Source organism: Coturnix japonica, chromosome 26 (assembly GCF_054131305.1).
Source record: "Coturnix japonica strain WE chromosome 26, WE-NBRP24, whole genome shotgun sequence".
Lineage (NCBI taxonomy): Eukaryota > Metazoa > Chordata > Aves > Galliformes > Phasianidae > Coturnix > Coturnix japonica.
In genome coordinates, this window is record NC_140688.1 from 4059213 (window position 1) to 4079597 (window position 20385).

The following is a 20385-nucleotide window of genomic DNA, read 5'->3' on the forward strand; positions in this document are numbered from 1 at the left end:
GCAGAGCAGTAACGTGGCTCTTGGAGGTTTTCTGAGAATCTTCTGTAGTGGAAAGAGAAGGGGGTGAATAAAGTAGCTGAGTTGTTCTGGAGCTTTCTTCACTGTAGTCTTGTTTTTGCTCTTAAAATAAATGTCAGCATGTGGAATGAGGAGAGGGAAAGGTGCAAGCAGGGTTTGGTTTTGGTGCCCTCTCCAGCCCACTGCTTGCTTCTGGACAAGGCATTTCCTTTCTTAATAGGGGAGATGCTCCAGGCCCTTCACCATCTTCGTGGCCCTCCGCTGGACTCTCTCCAAGAGATCCCTGTCTTTTTTGTACTGGGGAGCCCAGAACTGGACACAATATTCCAGATGAGGCATTAATAGGGCAGAGTAGAGGGGGAGGATCACCTCCTTCGACCTGCTGGACACGCTCTTTTTAATGCACCCCAGGATGTCATTGGCCTTCTTGGCTACAAGGGCACACTGCTGGCTCATGGCCAATCTGTTGTCCACCAGGACGCCCAGGTCCCTCTCAGCAGAGCTCCTCTCCAGCAGGTCTTCCACCAGCCTGTACCGGTGCATGTAATTATTCCTCCCTAGGTGCAAGACTCTACACTTGCTTTTGCTAAACCTCATCCGGTTTCTTACTGCCCAGCTCTCCAGCCTGTCCAGGTCTCGCTGAATGGCAGCACAGCCTTCAGGCATGTCAGCCAATCCTCCCAACTTCGTGTCATCAGCAGACTTGCTGAGGGTGGTCACTATCCCCTCATCAAGGTTGCTGATGATGTTTCACAGAATCACAGAATCACAGAATTACCCGGGTTGGAAGGGACCTCAAGGATCATGTAGTTCCAACCCCCCTGCCTAGCAGGGCCACCAAACATACACCTTTACTAGATCAGGTTGCCCAGGGCCCCGTCCAACCTGGCCTTGAACACCTCCAAGGACGGGGCATCCACAACCTCACTGGGCAGCCTGTTCCAGGACCTAACCACTCTTCTAGTAAAGAACTTTCCCCTAACATCCAACCTAAATCTTCCCTCCTTCAACTTAAAACCATTTCCCCGTGTCCTGCTATTATCAGCCCTTTCGAAGAGTTTACTCCCTTCCTGGGAGTAAGTTCCCTTCAGGTAATGAAAGGCTGCAATGAGGTCACCCCGCAACCTTCTCTTCTCCAGGCTGAACAAACCCAACTCCCTCAGCCTGTCCTCATAGGGGAGGTGCTCCAGCCCTCTGATCATCTTTGTGGCCCTCCTCTGGACCCTTTCCAAAATCTCCATATCTTTTTTGTACTGAGGGCTCCACACCTGGACACAGTACTCCAGATGGGGCCTCACAAGAGCAGAGTAGAGAGGGACGATCACCTCCCTATCCCTGCTGACCACCCCTCTCCTGATGGAGCCCAGGATCCCATTTGCTTTCCGGGCTGCCAGAGCGCACTGCTGGCTCATGTTAAGTTTCTCATCTATCAGGACCCCTAGGTCTTTTTCTGCCGAGCTGCTCTCAAGGACAACTCCTCCCAGCCTGTACAGGTGCCTGGGGTTCTTCCGGCCCAAGTGCAAAACCTTGCACTTTGCCGTGTTGAACCTCATTAGGTTCACCCGAGCCCAGCTTTCCAGCCTGTCAAGGTCCCTCTGAATGGCATCCGTTCCCTCCACCGTATTGACTGCACCACTCAGCTTGGTGTCATCAGCAAACTTGCTGAGGGTGCACTCCATTCCCTCATCGATGTCATTAATAAAGATGTTAAAGAGCACCGGTCCCAAGACAGACCCTTGAGGGACACCGCTTGTTACCAGCCTCCACCTGGACATAGAGCCATTGACCACCACCCTCTGTCTGCGGCCTTTCAACCAATTGCTTATCCATCTAGTTGTCCACCCATCAAATCCACCTCCCTCCAGTTTGGAGATGAGGATGTGATGGGGGACCATGTCAAAGGCCTTGCTCAGGTCCAGGTAAATGACATCGGTCGCCTTCCCTTCATCCACCAACGCCGTCACTCCATCATAGAAGGCCACAAGATTAGTTAAGCATGACCTTCCCCTGGTGAAGCCATGCTGGCTGTCTCGGATCACATGCTCGTTCTTTATGTGATCAAGCATGTTGTCCAGGAGGATCTGTTCCATAATCTTCCCAGGCACAGAGGTGAGACTCACTGGCCTGTAGTTCCCCGGGTCCTCCCTGCTCCCCTTCTTGTAAATGGGAGTGACGTGACCCTTCCTCCAATCATCCGGGACCTCACCTGACAGCCATGACTTCTCAAATATGATGGAGAGCGGCTCAGCAACCACCTCAGCCAGCTCCTTCAGGACCCTGGGATGCACGCCATCTGGCCCCATAGACTTATACTCATTCAGTCTAAGGAGGCACTCTCGGACTTGCTCTACCCTTACAGTGGGGAGGGATTTACCTCCTTGGTCCCCACATAGAGGTATGGGGGTGCAAGACTTAGGGACGTGAAAAAGACTAGAATCCTGGCCACCAGCGAAGACCGAGGTGAAGAACTCATTCAGCACCTCAGCTTTCTCTTCATCTGTTGAAGCCATTTCTCCTTTTAAATTTACCAGAGTAGGTACGCCCATTTTGGTCTGTCTCTTCTGGCCAATGTACCTGTAGAAGGTTTTCTTATTGTTTTTCACGTCCCTCGCCAAGTTCAGTTCTGCCTGCGCCTTGGCTTTCCTGATCCCACGTCTGCAAGTTCGGACGGCATCCCTGTATTCTTCCCGGGTGACACAGCCTTGTTTCCAGAGCTTGTACACCCCTTTCTTCACCCTCAGTTCTCTTAGCAGGTCCTTGCTGAGCCATGCCGGTTTTCTACCTCTCCTGCCCACTTTCTTAATCAGGGGAATGGAGACCTCTTGTGCTGCCAGGAGGGCATCCTTGAAGAGTAGCCAGCTCTCCTCAACATCCTTGTCTTTGAGGGCAGCGCGCCAGGGGATCTTGGCCAGCATTCCATTGAGAAGCTTGAAGTCTGCTCTTCTAAAGTTCAGCATCCTGGTCCTGCTCTTTGCCAGGCCCACATCGCTTGAGATCACAAACTCAACCAGGGCATGATCGCTGGAGCCCAGGCAGCCTCCAACCTTGACGCCTTTGATGATCTCCTCAGCGTTGGTGAGCAGCAGGTCCAGCAATGCTTGACCTCTGGTCGGTCTGTCCAATACCTGAACCAGAAAGCTATCATCAATGGATTCCAAGAGCCTTCTGGAGCTCTTGCAGCTCGCCGTGTGGTTTTCCCAACAGATGTCCGGATGGTTGAAGTCCCCCACCAGGACAAGAGCCTGTGAGCTAGATGCCTCACACATCTGAAGCAAGAAAGTCTCAGAAGGGGACAAAACAGACCGAAGGGAATGGATGCAATGGGGCTCTTGCTAAGACACCCATTGACCCAGAAGAGCTTGCACTTACTCAACACCTATGAAGCTCCTATAAAAGCATCACACACAAATAAGGAAGGGAAGAAAAACCCAGGACGCTGTGGAGGGGTCCTGCCTCTGAGCAGGTGATGCCTGTTCTATGTACAGAGGATGGACATAAATTGTACCTCATCTATTCTCTCCCCCGCTTCGTACAGGCACTTAAAGACATTATGGATGGCAAAGTAAGGCTCATGGAGAAGACTGGGTATACACAAGATCTTTAATTCATAGGTGGTAGAGAACTGCTGGCCTGTACTTGTCCAGATCATGGATATTTTCCAACAAGCACCATCCAGGCATGGCAACTCACAGCTGAAATGTCATTGCCCCTGCCAAGTAACTTGCCTGCCTAGAGACGTCTCATTAGAGACTGGCAAACAAGAGCAGAACCCATTTATTCCTATTTCACAGGTTGGCTTCTCTTCACTACACATCACATGCACAAGAACAGATTGCTCTTGCAAGGAAGCACGTTCCTACACACCACAGCATCCTGCTGAGCAAGGGCATCATCCACATACATTCCCTCATCTCTGTTACCCTGCAGAGGTTCAAGGACAGAAGACACAGCTCAGCACAGAATCTACTGGAAGCAACCCTTGAGAATTCCCCACTCAGAAACAGCTGCTGGAGATGGCTATTGGAGTCCTTCAAAGGGAATACTAGCTCACAAACACAGTGACACATCTCAAATGTGCTTTGGGCTTCCTTCTGAAACGAGCAGCAACCCACTTTACTGGGACATTGAGAAAAGAGCCCATGGCATTCATGCACACCCAGAGTCAGAATCCCCTCCCTGCAGAAGATGGGTTTGAGGAGCAGGCCATGAGACACATCCGGTGAGAAAAAGCCAGCCTGGAGCTCCTCACCGCAGAGCACAGAGCTGCACCCACAAGAAGATTTAACCCCTTCTCCCCTCGGCTTGGCTCACTTGGCCAGAACTTCAGCAATACAAAAGAAAGATTTGCAAACCTTCACAGCCCTCCTCACTTTGTGCACATCAGACATGGCGGTGGGAGTCATCATCCCCACCATCACCCTATCAAAATTCCCACTCAGCAACATCAAGTCACCAATCAAATCCTAGAAAGCCAAGAGAGGAGGAAGGAGGTGGCTGAAGGTGCAGCCTTCCAGGACAGACAGAACTGAGCTGTTCACCACTTCTCTTTAGGCTCTAACTCTCCTTGCATCAACAACTGCTCTGAACTGAACAAGAACAAAACAACCTTGGTCAAGGAAATTCTCCGCTGACTTTTCTCTTACGGAGATTGGGTCCTTTTTCACTTTTCACCCAAGTGACACAACCACTTTCACACATCTCTGTAGACCTTTTAGGTGATTGGAACTTGCTGACGTTGGGAAACATTTAGTTTGGTCAAGATGTCAATGATGATATTTTCATCCGTGCCTGCAAGAAACAAATGGAAGCCAGATTCTTGCACAAAAATCAGAAGTGCCCTCTGGTCTTGTGCCGCCTCCAGGCCCCTGCACAGCCAGTTCTCAACAGCCCCAGGACTACATCCATGCACACAAAGCTGCCAGGACACACTCCACCAGAGGAGCTGTATTTCAGGACATATGAAAGGCAGTTGTCTTTCCACTTCCCAACTATTTTTAGGGCAGCTGTGCAGCAGAGCAATGCAAGCGGCTGCGCTTCCCTAGAACGAACCACCAGAGCAGCCATTCCCAGTGCTGGGGAAAAAAACAAGAAATAAAGTTGACCTGTGGAGGGAGATCAACTTACCAGAGCCCTTCATGGCCTTCCTGAGTGCTGTGCTTCTTGCTGAGCACTGAAGCTCGAGATCCCCTTGATTGTTGCCTAAGGCCACAAGAAAAGGATTTTGCAAAGGCAGACTTGCGCCCATACACACAGAGAGTTGAATTTAAACAAAACAAAGCACATAATAGACGTGAACACAGAGATAGTAAAACTCCACCCACACAAGTGATGTTGTATCAGACTTCTGGCTCAGGCAGCAGTCTATTCTAAGGGGACTTCCCGGGCACATCAGAAGGAAGCCACAGGGGCACAACTATATCGAGTACATAACTCCATGCAGCTGCCAGTCTGCAGTGAAACAAAAGCTGGACCACCTTGCATCCGTGTTCAGTCCCACCAGGCCTTCTTTCTAGCAGATCTCCGTGTCAGTCATAAAGCAGTGTGCTGCCATCACAGCCCTAGCTACTTCTCTTGTAGCGGATAAGGACCATTACTCAGCACCATTCCTTTTGCTCTACCAGGCACTGGTGAGGCTGTATGTGGAGAACAGTGTCCGTGTCTGGGCTCCCAGTACAAGAGACAGCTGGACACGCTAAAAAGAGTCCAATGGAGGGCTACCAAGATCACAGAATCACAGAATTGTAGGGGTTGGAAGGGACCTCTAGAGATCATTGAGTCTAACCCCCCTGCCAAAGCAGGCTCCCTACATCACATCGCACAGGTAGGCGTCCAGGCGGGTCTTGAATATCTCCAGAGAAGGAGACTCCACCACCTCCCTGGGCAGTCTGTTCCAGTGCTCCGTCACCCTCACCGTAAAGAAGTTCTTGCACACATTCCTGCGGAACTTCCTATGCTAATGTTTCATCCCATTACCCCTAGTCCTATCCCCACACACTACTGAAAAGAGACCAGCCTCGCCACTATGGTCCTCACACCTCAGGTATTTATAAACCTGGATTAGTTCCCCTCTCAGCCTTCTTTTCTCAAGGCTAAACAGACCCAGTTCTTTTAGTCTCTCCTCACAGGGGAGATGCTCCAGGCCCTTCACCATCTTAGTGGCCCTCCACTGGACTCTTTCCAAGAGATCCCTGTCTTTTTTGTACTGGGGAGCCCAGAACGAGACACAATATTCCGGATGAGGCCTCACCAGGGCAGAGTAGAGGGAGAGGATCACCTCCCTCGACCTGCTGGACACGCTCTTTTTAATACACCCCAGGATGCCATTGGCCTTTTTGGCTACAAGGGCACACTGCTGGCTCATGGTCAATCTGTTGTCCACCAGGACGCCCATGTCCTTCTATGCACAGCTCCTCTCCAGCAGCTCTTCCCCCACCCTGTACTGGTGCATGCAATTATTTCTACCCAGGTGCAAGACTCTACACTTGCTTTTGTTAAACCTCATCCAGTTTCTTACTGCCCAGCTCTCCAGCCTGTCCAGGTCTCGCTGAATGGCAGCACAGCCTTCAGGCATGTCAGCCAATCCTCCCAACTTCGTGTCATCACAAACTTGCTGAGGGTGGTCACTATCCCCTCATCAAGGTCATTGATGAAGATGTTGAACAGGACCGGACCCAGCACAGACCCCTGGGGGACGCCGCTAGTTACAGGCCTCCAGCCAGACACCGCACCGCCAACGACAACCCTCTGCACTCTGCCAGTCAGCCAATTCTCGACTCACTTCACCGTCCACTCATCTATCCCATACCTCCTCAGCTTTGTTATAAGGATGTCATGGAGGACAGTATCCAAAGCCTTACTGAAATCAATCTACCGCTCTCCCCCCGTCCACCCAGCTAGTGACATCTTCATAAAAGGCCACCAGGTTGGTCGAGCACGACCTCCCCTTGGTGAACCCATGCTGAGGACTCCTGATAACCTCCTTATCTCCCAGTTGTCTGGAGATGGCATCCAGCACAAGCTGTTCCATCACCTTCCCTGGGACAGAGGTGAGGCTGACTGGCCTATAATTACCCGGGTCTTCCTTCTTGCCCTTCTTGAAGACCGGACTGACACTGGCCGTCCTCCAGTCTTCAGGCACCTCCCCAGTTCTCCAACACCTCTGATAGATTACAGAGTGCAGCTCAGCAACGACCTCCGCCAGCTCTCTCAGCACCCGCGGATGCACCCCATCAGGTCCCATGGATTGATGGACCTTAATGTTTCCTAGGCACTCACAGACCACCTCTTCCCTGACTAAAGGGAAATCTCCCATTCCCCAGACTCTCTCATTAACCTCCAGTGACTTGCAGAATCAAACTCTATAATCCAGAGATGGGTTATAAAGCAGGTATGTTTATTCCAGCGTTGTGCAGCGCCGGGTGCAAGGGGGATAGCTCCACCAAACTTGCACACCGACTTGTAAAATTATGACACAGATATAGGTACATTTAATACATAGTCAATGATTTATTGGAATTCTGATACCTAGGCAATAGTTCTCGGAATTCTGATACATATTCAGTAGTTCTTTAGCATGCAGACCCCCTCTTGTTCTTATCAGGGGGATGCAACTCCCTTCCCCCCATTATCCCCAATGGGTCCGTGCCATAACCCGCTCCCCCGGAGGGAACGCGTGCTCTGCGGAAATGGGTCCCCCTTGGAAACGATCTGCTTCACTGGTGTTCCGCCCTCGCTGTGGTTCCTACGGCCCTACGGTGGGGGGGGGTGTCCTCAGAGGGGTGGGGACGTGTCAGCTGTGTCTCCACGGAGGGCTGTGTGTCCCCCCCGCAACACCCTTTCCCCCCCCTACAGGTGGAGCTGCTGCTGCTCCTGCTCGAGTACCCCCGTGAAGCATGCGAGGTCCCGGGGGGGTCCCGGCGGTATACGAGGCTCTACTGGAGCTGCTGACTCTGCCCCACAACCCTCCGGGTCACCCCCGGGCTCTGCTCCTTCTGGCCACCGTCACCGTCCTATTGGCCACCGGCACGGGGGGGTCCGTGGGTGTCGTTGCCCCCTTTGTGACCCTCCTGCTGCAGGAAGCCGAGGGGGTGAAGCGGGGGGGGGCCCGGCGGCAGCAGCTGAGTGTCTGCGGGAGCTGCTGAGGGGCCGGGGGACCCCCCCAGGATGTTGCCTTCAGCCCCTGGTGCTGCTGCTGGTGGAAGGTGAGAAGCTTTGGGGGGGATGAATCTTATGGGGGGGGGGGGGGGGGCTCTGCATTGGTAATGGGGAGGGTCTGGGGGCTGAGTTTGGGGTGATGGGATCCCAGGGATCATCACCTTGGTACTGGAAAGGATCAAGGGATCCATTGGAATCCCAATATGGGGCTGGGAGGGGGGGGGGAATCCAGGGGATCTTTGTATGGATGGAGGATCTCACCCCCATCTCTTTTCTTTCTCATCAGATCCTGTTGAATCCTGCCGTGCTGCTGACCAGATCCTGGAGCATCTCCTATGTCTGCAGGTGGCTCCTTCCACAACCTGCTGCCAGATCCCGGCCCAGCCTCACACTATGACCCACTGGGTCCCAACAGCCTTGGGCAGCCTCGTGTCACCGTGGGGCTGAGCTCCTCTGGATCCCAGTGCACCCCTTCCCCTTCTAATGCACCTCCCTTCCATGCAGCCCTTAGAGACCCCGGGGATCCCAGTGTTGTCTCATCACTGGATGCTGGGGATCCGCTCCACATCGCACTGCTGGATCCCAAGGGTCCCCTTGGCACAGCACTGTGGGATCCAGATCACAAGGATCCCCCCCATGGCACCACCTCCAGGGCTCCCAATGATGGAGCACCTCAGGATCCCAGGGGGGACCCCCATAGCAGCCCCTCGCTGGATCCCATCCCTCCCCTTCCACACCACCTCCTTGCCCACTCCTTCCTCCTGACCCCTGCAGCCCAGGCCCAGCTGCTGTGGGTGCTGAGGGGCTCTGAGAAGCCCAACTGCTGTCCACTGCGGAGTCGGCGTTGCTCCACGCCGCCCTCTGGGGGTCCCGGGGGGGTCTTTGTCCCATCCCTGCCTCCTTCCGACACTGCTTGGCTTCCTTAGCCCAGCACCCAGCTCTGACCCCTCCCTGCGCCTCTTCTTCCTCCTCTGCCTCGGGACCCCCCCCTCGCCCCACTTAACCCCCCATTTGGCCGCCAGCCTCTTCCCCACGTTCTCCGACCCCCCCGAGCTTCTCCTGCCCCACTTAGAGCTGGCGGCCGGGGGAGGGGATGAAGGGCAGCGGGGCAGCTGTTGGCTCCGAGCTTTTGTGGTGGGGTTGGCAGCTCGGGGGGGTCCTCCCGGTGTTTTCTGCCGGGCTCTGGTGGCCTTATCTAAACACTTGGGGGGCAGCGGGACACCCCCGTCGAGTTGGTCGCAGCCGCCACCTCTTTGCTGCTGCGCTGCCCCCATTTCGCCCCCCAGATCTTAGAGGCCGCGGGGGGGGCGGGGGGTTGGGGGGGGGCTCTGGGAGCCTCTTTGAGGCAGGGGGTGCTGGGGGCGCCCCCCCCCGAAACGAGGGGGGGATGCGGGGGTACCTGAGAGTATTGGCTCGGGCGCCTGGTCCCCCCGGCCCAAAGCGTGCAGCCGCTACCTGCGGCGTTTGGCCGCCCGGAGCCGGGGGGGGGGACGGAGACTGGAGGGGGGGGGCAGGGGGTGCTGAGCGCTGCCGCCCCCCTGCTGCCCCACAGAGCTCCTCCGTTAAGCCCACACAGCGTCGGGGGGGGGGGGGACATCGACGTCGGCGACCGGGCTGCGCTTCAGGCCGCTTTAACGACCGCTTTGGGTCCCCCCAAGTTGGGCACCGTCTTGGCCGCCCCCCCGCTCCGCCTTCCCCCCCATCGGATAACCACGGAGGGGGGGGGGTCGGCTCTCAGCCTCCGCTCTGTCCCCCCCTCCTTTCCGCCTCCATCGCCTCCCTGACAACCCCCCACCGCTCCCCCCGCCTTTCGGTGCCCCCCGGGATCCCCCTGGTTACAGGAGGGCTTTGGCACGATGGGGAGCCCCGGGGGGGGGTTACGGCTTTGCCTCCGTTTGGAGCCCGAAGACGCGACCCCCCCTCATCGCCTCCACGTGCAGGTGGGGGGGGGGGCTCAGGGCCGCTCGGTGCGGTTGGGGTCGGGGGGAGCAGAATTAAGGCCCACCCTGCGCCCCTACCGTTGGCCGTCCCCCCCCTTGGGACGCCTCCAGGCGACGCCGCATGTTCGACGCCATGTGGGAAACGCTGGGGGGGGGGGACCCGAAAGCCGGTTGGTGTGGGAAGGGGTTCGACCCCCCGCCGCCATCACCCCCTTCGTGTTGGATGAAGGGGACGGAGATGGGGGGTGGGTGGCGGCCGCCTCGTTGCCCCCCCCGCGGTCTGGCCCTAATTTGGGGGAGGGAGGGGAGAGTGGACGTGCGGTGTCAGCGCTGGGGGGCTCTGGTGCCTTTGGGTCGCCTATTGAGGGGAGAGGCTTGAGGGCAGCACACGGGTGGTTCGGGAAGGTATCTATGGGTCTGGGTCGGTTCTGGGGGGTGGGGAAAGGAGGGGTGTTTCTCATGAGGTTTTCTCTGTAAATGGGAACGATGCAGATTGGAGTGTTGAGTTTTGTGTTCCGTAAGGATTCGGATGCGCGGTTCCGGTCCGGTTCTGCTGACCCGACTTCGTTTCGTTGTCGTCAAGAGAGCGGAGAGCTCTCTGCTGCCACCGCGTGGCCAAAGAGCGGAACTGCACCCCGGTGTCCCCCCAAACTGACCCCCCATCGCCACCCCAGCAATGTCGCCCCCTAAGGGATACCCCAACATAACTCCAACATGACCCCCCAGCGTCGGCCCCCAGCAACAAAAGCGTCCCTCCCTCCCTGATAGCAACCCCAGTGATACCCCAACATCGCTCCTAACATCGCTCCCCAACATTACTCCAACGTTATCCCAACAGCATCACACCATTGTCACCCCAATGTCACCTGTCTGATGGTTTTGTAATTTTGTAATTTTGCTATCAGTATTCCACATCATAACATCATGTAAAGTATGGATACTTGTATTGAATGTGCAGTCCACAGAAGAAGACTACATATCCCAGAGAACAACAGGGTTAATGATAAGTCACAGGACCAGGACGCTGTATAATCTCGTTCCCAGGCTGGAGTGCCCTCCTTCTTCTCTCGAACTTCTCGGAGAGTGGGAAGCGTTCCAGCCGTGTCGCATAGAGTTCACAGTAGGCCTCTCGGTTTCCGGGGACTCTCTCTCTCTGTTTCGTTCGATTTATTAGCCTCAATTATATTATATTGTGTTATCCTTTATTTCGATGTCATATTTAGTAAAATAAGTTTTTCCTCCTTAGATTGCCGCTGTTTTTATCCCCTTTTATTCCCCTTTTCCCCCTCCTTTCCGGGCCCCAGAGGGGGCCCACAGGGTGGCTCCCCTGTCACGGGCATAGGTAAATCTAAGTAACCCGTGACACAGCCTCAAATAAAAATAATAAATAAATAAATAAAAAGAGATCCATTTGCATCTTGCACATGGCCTGATGCCCCTTTGACCTTCACAATTCTTACCAGACCTTCCATGCCGGAGAGTATGAGATCCCGCAGAGCACCTCTCCACTTTGGTTCCTCCATGGCTTGGTCAAGAAGCTGCCATCTGTGCTCTCCATGGATCTGCTGGATGCCACATGCCCTGCTGTGCTGTCCCTGCAGCACATACTGGAGTGCAAAAGGCCACCAAAGGGGACAAGAGCCTGACAACATCAGGCTCCCATCTGTCTGCAGAGGGCACCTTCCACTTGCTCTCCCTGATCAGGAAGCTGAGAACAGTCACTGTTGGTCTCCTCTGTTGGCCATTTCCATTAGCTCTGACATGGCTGCTCTTCCATCCCCAGGCAGAGCTCAGTGCACTCTCACAGAGGGCAGCCGCCCTTCCTTGTCTCCTCGCCCATCCATCCTAAAGACTCTGTATCCTCCTTGTGCTACAGTGCAGTTGTGGAAGCCATTAAACTGTGTGCCCATGGTCCAAACAGGAGCTCAGGCCTGCAGCTCTACCAAGATTTCGAGCTTCTTGTGTGTTGCTGTTTGCATTAGTGCAAAACCACACGTGTCAACATCCTCATTGGAAAGCATCCCTGGACACAGCTGGACTGGAGAGCTCATCTATGGTATCAGTGTGCAGAAGGTGGCACACAGGCATCAGAGCCATCGTGGGTCTTGGAGCTGACGTAGCAGCACGGACACACCATGGGCATGGCTTTCCTGAAGGCCCTGTGCCGCACTTGCAGCTGCATGTGAATTCACCAGACAGCCGGTGCTATCCCCTCTCTGGCCCTCAGCTGATGCCCAGGAAGAAGGTGTCTGTCAAAGGGACTTCCCACACGGTTTACAAGCACTGGCACACATCAGGAGCAGCCCAGGCACCTTGGGCATCACCCAGTGTCTGTGTGTGAGCAGCTGCCTCCCTGCTGAAGGACCGAGGACTCAGAGCAGGAGCTCACATGCAGGCAACCCCTTGTGCACATCAGAACCCTGTTACTCCACGCTCATCTCTATCTCCCCCGGTTCCTCATGGGCCGAATACTTCAGGCTCACAATCTTTCCCACGCTCCACTAAACACACTGGGTCCCCTTCTCTTCCCTTCCCTTCTTTTCCCTTCCCTTCTTTTCCCTTCCCTTCCCTTCAATTCCCTTTTCCACAGCACATTGCAAAGGAAGCCCTCCAAGGCCAAAATCGAGCCGGCCAGGTGCCCTGCCAGGCCAAAAGGCAGTGGGCCAGTCCAGGGCCTTAGAAAGGCAGAACAAGGGAGAGGTTAGGGTTAGTGTAGGGTTAGTGCAGGGTTAGGGTTAGGGGGGATGTTCAATGTGTACCGCAAAGGAATCTGATGCTAGGGCAGTGCAGTCGGTAACTCTGTGTATATATGTGTATGCAGACCCATGCGCATATTATGTTTTGATTATAGTTTATTTCTATGTAGATGTTTATATTAAGTATAACGTCGTGATGTAGAAGAGCAAGAGCAAATGTTAAATATTAAAAGGTTCATACTGCAGAAAAACAGATATCCCTGGTGGCCTAGTGCTTAGGATTCTCAGCTCTCACTGCCGCAGCAGTTGATGTTGCTGCAGCCCCTTCGCTGTGACTGCGGCGCTGTGAGGAAAAGGGGGGGATGGGAGTTAAAGGGGGAGGGGGACTGCTCACATTCCCTGTGAGCTCCCCCCCAACCCCATCCCATAACCCCTGTAAACCACCCCAACGCCATCCCATAACCCATCCCAACCCCAAACCCATCCCAACACCTCTATAACCCCCCCATCCCATCCCATCCCATCCCACCCCACCCCATCCCATTCCCTGTGACCCCCCCACTCCATCCCGTAACCCAGCCCAACTGCCATCCCATTCCCTTTGTAACTCCCCATAACCCCATCCCACAGCCCCCAACCCCCCCACCTCGATCACATCCCATATCGCCCCCATCCCCAGGTCCCCCCTCACCCCATCCCATACATCCCCCCCATAACCACTGCCCCCACCCTCCCATCCAGATCCCCATCTAGACCCACAACCCCAACCTAATCCCCACCCCCTGGACCCCTCCCCACTCCATCCCTCACCGCCCCCCCCCAAAAATCCCTATTCCATGGCCCTGCAACCCCTCCTCATATCTTCACCCCCCCGTCCCATGACCCCATTCCCCTTTCCCCCGCCATGACCCTATCCCATATCACCCCCACCCCCACCCCTTGACCCCCAAAGACCCCATTCCAACCCCCACATGCCCAACCCCTGAGCACCCCACAGCCCCATTCCTCACCCCCCATCCCTACCCCTTTACCCCGTCCCAGCCCCACATACCCCCTCCCTTGACCCCACTCCGTATCCGCCCTCCAAGCCTTTGCTCCCCCCCATCCCACTCACAACCCCCCCCCATCCCCCACCTGACCTCCAATTCCCCCCTCCAACTCACCCTGTTCCAGAGATGCTGCTAATAGTCCTGTAGGAGAATGATCTGGAGGGAGGGTAGGTGGGAAAAGTTTAGAGGTGGGGGAGTCACAGGGACCCCCCCACAGCGCCATGGCCCACTCCCACCCCCGCCTCCCCCCATGAATCCAACCCTCCACACCAGACCCCACAACATTTCTCCATCCTCAACAGTAATACCCCCCCATAGCAATCCCCCACCCCATAACCCCCCAACCTGGCAATGGGGGCAGCAGCTCCCCTGCTTACAACACCCCACTATCCCCTCCAGACCCCCCCTTAGCCCCCCCATCTCTACCACAACCCCCACACTGCTCCCCCCCCTCCAGGCCCCTTCCCGACCCACCATGTCCCCCCCCCTCTCCTGGCACTGGAGGCAGCATTTCCCCAACATCCGGTACCTCCCAAGCAGATATTGCCCCATGGCCCGGCTGATCCGTTCCTGCCGTTCCCTTCTCTCTTCCAATTCTGACTGAAATTTCAGGACTACCGTTTCACCCACTCTGCTATGGAAGGGGAAAAGGAAAAAAAAAAAAAGCTCTTTCTTCCCATGACTTGCAGGCAGCCCAGCCTCCCCCCTTGCACTTGCCATACCTGAACATGGAAGGTCTGCTCGATCTCTCCGTCCACGTCATAGATAAACGATCGCAGGAGAGTTTCCACTTCATCCTCATCCACTCCCTCAAAGACAAGAGATGATGGCGGTCACACTTAGGCAGGCCGTGCCATAAAGAACACACTGAGGCCAAAGGTGGGAGCCCTTCCAACCCTCCCTGTGCTCTGGTAGGATTGGAGCACAGCGGAGGGTGAACCTGAGTCAGGGCACGTGGAGCAATTGCTCCCAGCTGCTCGGCCACAAAGAGCAGCAGAGGCCTTTGGAGACATGGAACCAGCCGAGGGATTCGGTGCCCTCAGGCAGGATGCCGTGCTCTGCAGCAGCCCACCACTGAAATTTGGGAGCTCCCAACTGTATGGGGTCGTATGGGGCTCTGTTGGGTGTCTACCGTGTGGCTCTATGGTGCTCTATGAGCTCTTGTGTGGCTCTATGGGGTCTTACAGGGCTCTATGTGGCAGTTATGGGGCTCTGTTGGGTGTCTGTAGGGCCCTTATGGGGCCCTGTTGGGTGTCTGTGGGGCACCGTGAGGCTCTTTGGTTCTCTATGAGCTTCTTGTGCAGCTCTATGGGGTTTTACGGAGCATTATGAGGCTCTCTGGGGTGTCTGTGGGGGCTCTATAGGGCTCTTCAGGGTGTCTGTGGGGGTCTATAGGGTCTTATGTTGTGGTTATGGTGTTCTGTTGCTTGTCTCTGGGGCTCTATAGGGGTTCAATGGGCTCTTATGGGGCTCTATGGCAAAGCTTTTTCCTCGGGGGCCTCCAGAAGCAGCAGCAGGCAGAGACTTACCAAGATGGCAAAGTCTCTGGGGGCACTGCTGACATCCCCAGAGGGAGACACCGCCTTGGAGACATGCCACATGGTGAAAGCCGTGGGCCAGATGTTCTCCGGCAGCTGGATGACGGCGTGGCCCTGCGAACCTTGGAAAGCCCAGCAGTTGCCAACAGAAATATCAGGCTGAAATGAGAGAGATGCGTCCATCAGCGGTGAGGCAAAGGGTCCCAGTGTTGTCACATCACTGGATGCTGGGGATCCGCTCCACATCGCACTGCTGGATCCCAAGGGTCCCCTTGGCACAGCACTGTGGGATCCAGATCACAAGGATCCCCCCCATGGCACCACCTCCAGGGCTCCCAATGATGGAGCACCTCAGGATCCCAGGGGGGACCCCCATAGCAGCCCCTCGCTGGATCCCATCCCTCCCCTTCCACACCACCTCCTTGTCCACTCCTTCCCCCTAACCCCTGCAGCCCAGGCCCAGCTGCTGTGGGGTCTGGGGTCTCCGAGAAGCCCAACTGCTGTCCACTGCGGAGCCGGCGTTGCTCCACGCTGCCCTCTGGGGGTCCCAGGGGGGTCTTTGTCCCATCCCTGCCTCCTTCCGACACTGCTTGGCTTCCTTAGCCCAGCACCCAGCTCTGCCCCTTCCCTGCGCCTCTTCTTCCTCCTCTGCCTCAGGACCCCCCCCTCGCCCCACTTAACCCCCCATTTGGCCACCAGCCTCTTCCCCACGTTCTCCGACCCCCCCGAGCTTCTCCTGCCCCACTTAGAGCTGGCGGCTGGGGGAGGGGATGAAGGGCAGCGGGGCAGCTGTTGGCTCCGGGCTTTTGTGGTGGGGTTGGCAGCTCGGGGGGGTCCTCCCGGTGTTTTCTGCCGGGCTCTGGTGGCCTTATCTAAACACCTGGGGGGCAGCAGGACCCCCCCCCGTCGAGTTGGTCGCAGCCGCCACATCTTTGCTGCTGCGCTGCCCCCATTTCGCCCCCCAGATCTTAGAGGCCACAGGGGGGGCAGGGGGCTCTGGGCGCCTCTTTGAGGCAGGGGGTGCTCGGGGCACCGCCCCCCCCAAAACGAGGCTGCCAGATGAGTCCCTTGACCCCACTCCATGGGTTCATGGAGTATGGATCCCTTTACCCCACTCCGTATCCACCCTCCAACCCTTTGCCCCCCATCTACAACCCCCCATCCCACTCCCATCCCCCCACCACCTGACCCCCAATTCCCCCCTCCAACTCACCCCTTTCCAGAGATGCTGCTAATAGTCCTGTAGGAAAATCGTCTGGGGGGTGGGGAGGGGTGGGTACAGTTTAGAGGTGGGGGAGTCACAGGGAGCCCCCCACAGTGCCATGGCCCACTCCCACCCCCGCCTCCCCACCATGAACCCAACCCCCCACTTAAGACCCCACAACATTTCTCCATCCCCAACAGTAATACCCCCCCATAGCAATCCCCCACCCCATAACCCCCCCACCTGGCAATGGGGGCAGCAGCTCCCCTGCTTACAACACCCCACTATCCCCTCCAGACCCCCCCTCAGCCCCCCCATCTCTACCACAACCCCCACACTGCCCCCCCCCCCCCCGGGCCCCTTCCCGACCCACCATGTCCCCCCCCCACCTGGCACTGGGGGCAGCATTTCCCCAACATCTGGTACCTCCCCAGCAGGTATTGCCCCATGGCCCGGCTGATCCGTTCCTGCCGTTCCCTTCTCTCTTCCAATTCTGACTGAAATTTCAGGACTAGTGTTTCACCCACTCTGCTATGGAAGGGGAAAGGGGAGGGGGAAATGAAACGGGAAGCGAGGGAGAGCCTTCTAGCCCCACATGCCCCTATAACCCACTCTATAGCCCCATACATCCCCTATAACACTGTATCCCACTAGAATCCTCCTACTGCCCACCCACAGTCCCTTAGAGACACATATCCTCCTATAATCCACCCAGAGCACCCTACACCCCCCCCTTTAGAACCTTACAACTCCCCCACAGCCCTACAGAGCACCCCAGCCCCCTAGAGCTCCATGATCCCCTGGAGCCCCCCACAGCCCAGCATCAGCCCTCTAGCCCCTCCACAGTCATCTATATTCTCCCCACAGCCCCCGCTGTCCCATATAGCCCTAGACCACATCAAAAGTCCCAGACAACTCTCTAGAACCCCATACCCCCTCCTATGGCCACTAGGAAGCTCCCCATAGCCCCACATACACCTACATCTACCCCTGCACTCCCCCTAGCACCTTACAGCCCCATATCCTCCTACAAACCCCGCACAGCCCTATAGCCCTCTACAGCCCAAACAGTGCTCCCTAGAGCCCCACAGCTCTCCCGATAACCCCCTCACACCTTTCTACACTCCCACTTCACCTACCTACATCCCCATATCCCCCTACAGCCACCGGCAGACCCCACATTCCCCTCACAGCCACCCATTTCCTCCTATCCCTCGGGATCCCCACATAGCCCACTACAACCCCATCTCCCCCACTGTTCACCCCTACATCCATCCCACTGCCCCCCACAGCCCCACATTACCCTAGGCCCTCCCTACAGCCCCATAGGACCTACAGCCCCCCCACGGCCACACATTACCCCACAGCCCCCTCAACTCCCCCATCCCCCCCACTCCTCCCTACACCCACAGCCCACCTCAGCTTCCTCTCCCCAGCCCCGGCCCGGCCCCGTTCTCCCGCACACCTCCGGCGCCGCCGTCCTCAGCACCGCTCCCGTCGTGCCGCGGTTCCGTCTCGGTGCTGCCCGGACAGCTCCGGCACTCAGCAGCTGCACCGGCGCTGCCGTGCGGGGTGGCCCGGGCTGCGGCAGCGGCTTCAGCCGAACGAAGGGAGAGCCGGGAGGCACCGAGACACAAGATGGCGGCCGCTCCCGCGCGCGGAGCCTCAGCCAATCGGAGCTGGCGGCGCTGCCGCTGACCAATGAGACGGCGACACGCGTCGGCGGGGCACCCGCTGACCAATGAGAGGCCGGCACGGGCGGGATGAGCAGCTGACCAACGATCCGTTAGCCCCTGCTGCTGCCATCTCCTCAGTGGGAGACCCCGTTCCTTCGTTGCTGGGTGGCAGCGATGTGGATGTGAGGACAGACGGCTCCTCGGGCAGGCTCGATCTCCTCTGTCTCAGCCTTCAGCTGCTCTTCCAGCTGGGCAATGAGCTGCTTCTCCTGCAAGACAAAGCGTGTACCACCAGGGGTGGCTGCGTTGGGTCCCATGGACCCGAGGGATTGGGACCGAGGTCCTCCTGCACAGCCAGAGGCGTGAGGATGCCGAGCTGTGAGGACGAGCCCTCACTGCCCCCTACCTGCTCCAGCTCCTCTTTACGGGCAGCCATTCTTTCAGCCCGTATTTGCTGGGCATTCTGTGGGAAAGCAGAAGAGCATCGACCGTCAGGGCACCGGTGCTCCCATGGGGCTCCGTCCCTTCCTGCCTCCTCCATCGGGGCAAGCAGGGCCTGCAGGGCTGGAGCTGCAGACCCACACGAGGGCACTTCTCCCACCCCACACCACACAGCAGCATCTCCTCACCTTCAACAAAGACTCCCTGGCCGTGGCCGTGCGGTTCTCCATGAGCTGCTCATGAGCCTGTGGGAGGGGAAGGGAGCAGCGTTGTCCCCCGGCCCTCTGCTGCCATGCCATGGGCAGGGTGCCCTTCAGCCGGCAGCTCGGCCCTTGTGTGCCCGTCCATTAGGTGCTCACCTGCTCCAGATCCTGCAGCAGCTCCACTTGCTGCATGCTGTTAATGTAATAAAGGATCAAACTGGATGTGTGGAGCAACTGGGGGTACGCGGAATACACCTGCGTGTACCGAGTGGAAATCCATGGCAACCCCTAAAAACCTCTAAAAACACCTAAAAACCCCTAAAAATCCCTAAAAAAATCTAAAAACCATAAAAAACCCTAATAAACCCTAAAAACCCCTAAACTCTGATGTCTACCAGAGGGTTTTAATTAGGGATTGATCATTCAATGAAGAGATGTCGATAACTTTCTGCCCGCCTTGAGGCTGGTTGGGGGGAGGGAGGAGCTGCGGGGATGAGTTGGGTGGGTGTTTGGGGGGGGGACTGGGGTGGGGACCGGGGCTAAGCCACAGGACAAGCAGGCCAACTTGGCCAAGTTCCCCAGGGCACAGCACATGCTGGATGAGGCAGAGGAACGTGCTGACATGGCTGAGTCCCAGGGTGACAAGCTGCAGGCACGGAGCCGTGACATCAGCATCAAGGTGGGTTCCTACCCCACATCCCTGCCCTCCATCTTCTCACCTCCCTCCATCTCCTTTCCCAATAGAAAGGACTCAGTGAGGAACGAAAGCTGCAGATGCTCTGCCTTCCAGCCCCAACCTCTGATCTCACAACCCCTTTGGATCTCTCAACTCTCCTGCTTTCAGCCAATAAGAATTGTTGAGCGGCAGCAGCTGCATTTGTGGGACAGGGCTTAGTGTGGGTGGTGCTGTGGGGTTGGTGTGGGAGCCACGGGAGATGGAGGGTGGCCAAGAGTGTGAGTTGGCCACTCAGGCCATCCCACAGTGCCGTGAACCTTGATCCATGGTGACTGAACATCATCGTAACTGGCTGTGGGGCACAGTTGGTTGCTACAGGGCAGTATGTTCCCCTATGCACTTCTATGGGTCCCTGCAGGTACATGTGTGAGTGTGTCAGTATAGCTCCCATATGAGTCTGTATTTGTTCCCTTTGGCTCCCCGTGGGTCTCTATTGCTCCCTGTTGTTCTTATGTGGCTCTATGACTCTCTATGATGTTCTTTTGGTTCTCTATGGTTCCTGTGGGTTACTGCACCTGACAGACGGTGAGAGGGGCCAGGTGATAAGAAGGGCAGAAACAGCCCCATTTCTGTCCCTGGCCGTGTTGTGTAAAGCCCCATGGGGAACCTTAGAGACCATAGCTTGTAGGCAAAACAGAAGTTTATGGTGCATAGCTTACGGGGCTAAGCTGTGGGGGTTATGGGACAGAGCATCAAGGGCAGTGGTGGTTCTATTGGACACAGCCAAAAA

The 20385-nt window shown here is 56.6% G+C and overlaps 2 protein-coding genes across 6 annotated transcripts in view; both read right to left on the reverse strand.

Moving 5' to 3' along the window:
• The window catches only part of LOC146756687 (methyl-CpG-binding domain protein 2-like), a 93671-nt gene that overhangs the window by 24599 nt on the left and 48687 nt on the right, over positions 1-20385 (reverse strand). The gene's annotated exons all lie outside the window — the stretch shown is intronic.
• On the reverse strand, positions 12947-19034 carry LOC146756690 (uncharacterized). Of its 4 annotated transcripts, XM_085524102.1 has the most exons (8): positions 18905-19034; positions 18065-18738; positions 16609-16650; positions 15387-15554; positions 14580-14666; positions 14387-14491; positions 13972-14013; positions 12947-13151 (listed from the first exon to the last, which is right to left on the reverse strand). In XM_085524102.1, exons 4-8 carry the CDS (start codon positions 15449-15451, stop codon positions 13100-13102), a joined length of 351 nt encoding a protein of 116 aa, XP_085380228.1. In that variant the 5' UTR covers positions 15452-15554; positions 16609-16650; positions 18065-18738; positions 18905-19034; the 3' UTR covers positions 12947-13099. The 4 variants fall into 4 exon arrangements, with proteins under 4 accessions (XP_085380228.1, XP_085380225.1, XP_085380229.1 ...); XM_085524099.1 differs by lacking the exons at positions 18065-18738; positions 18905-19034 and adding an exon at positions 17026-17124; XM_085524103.1 differs by lacking the exons at positions 18065-18738; positions 18905-19034 and adding an exon at positions 16989-17108.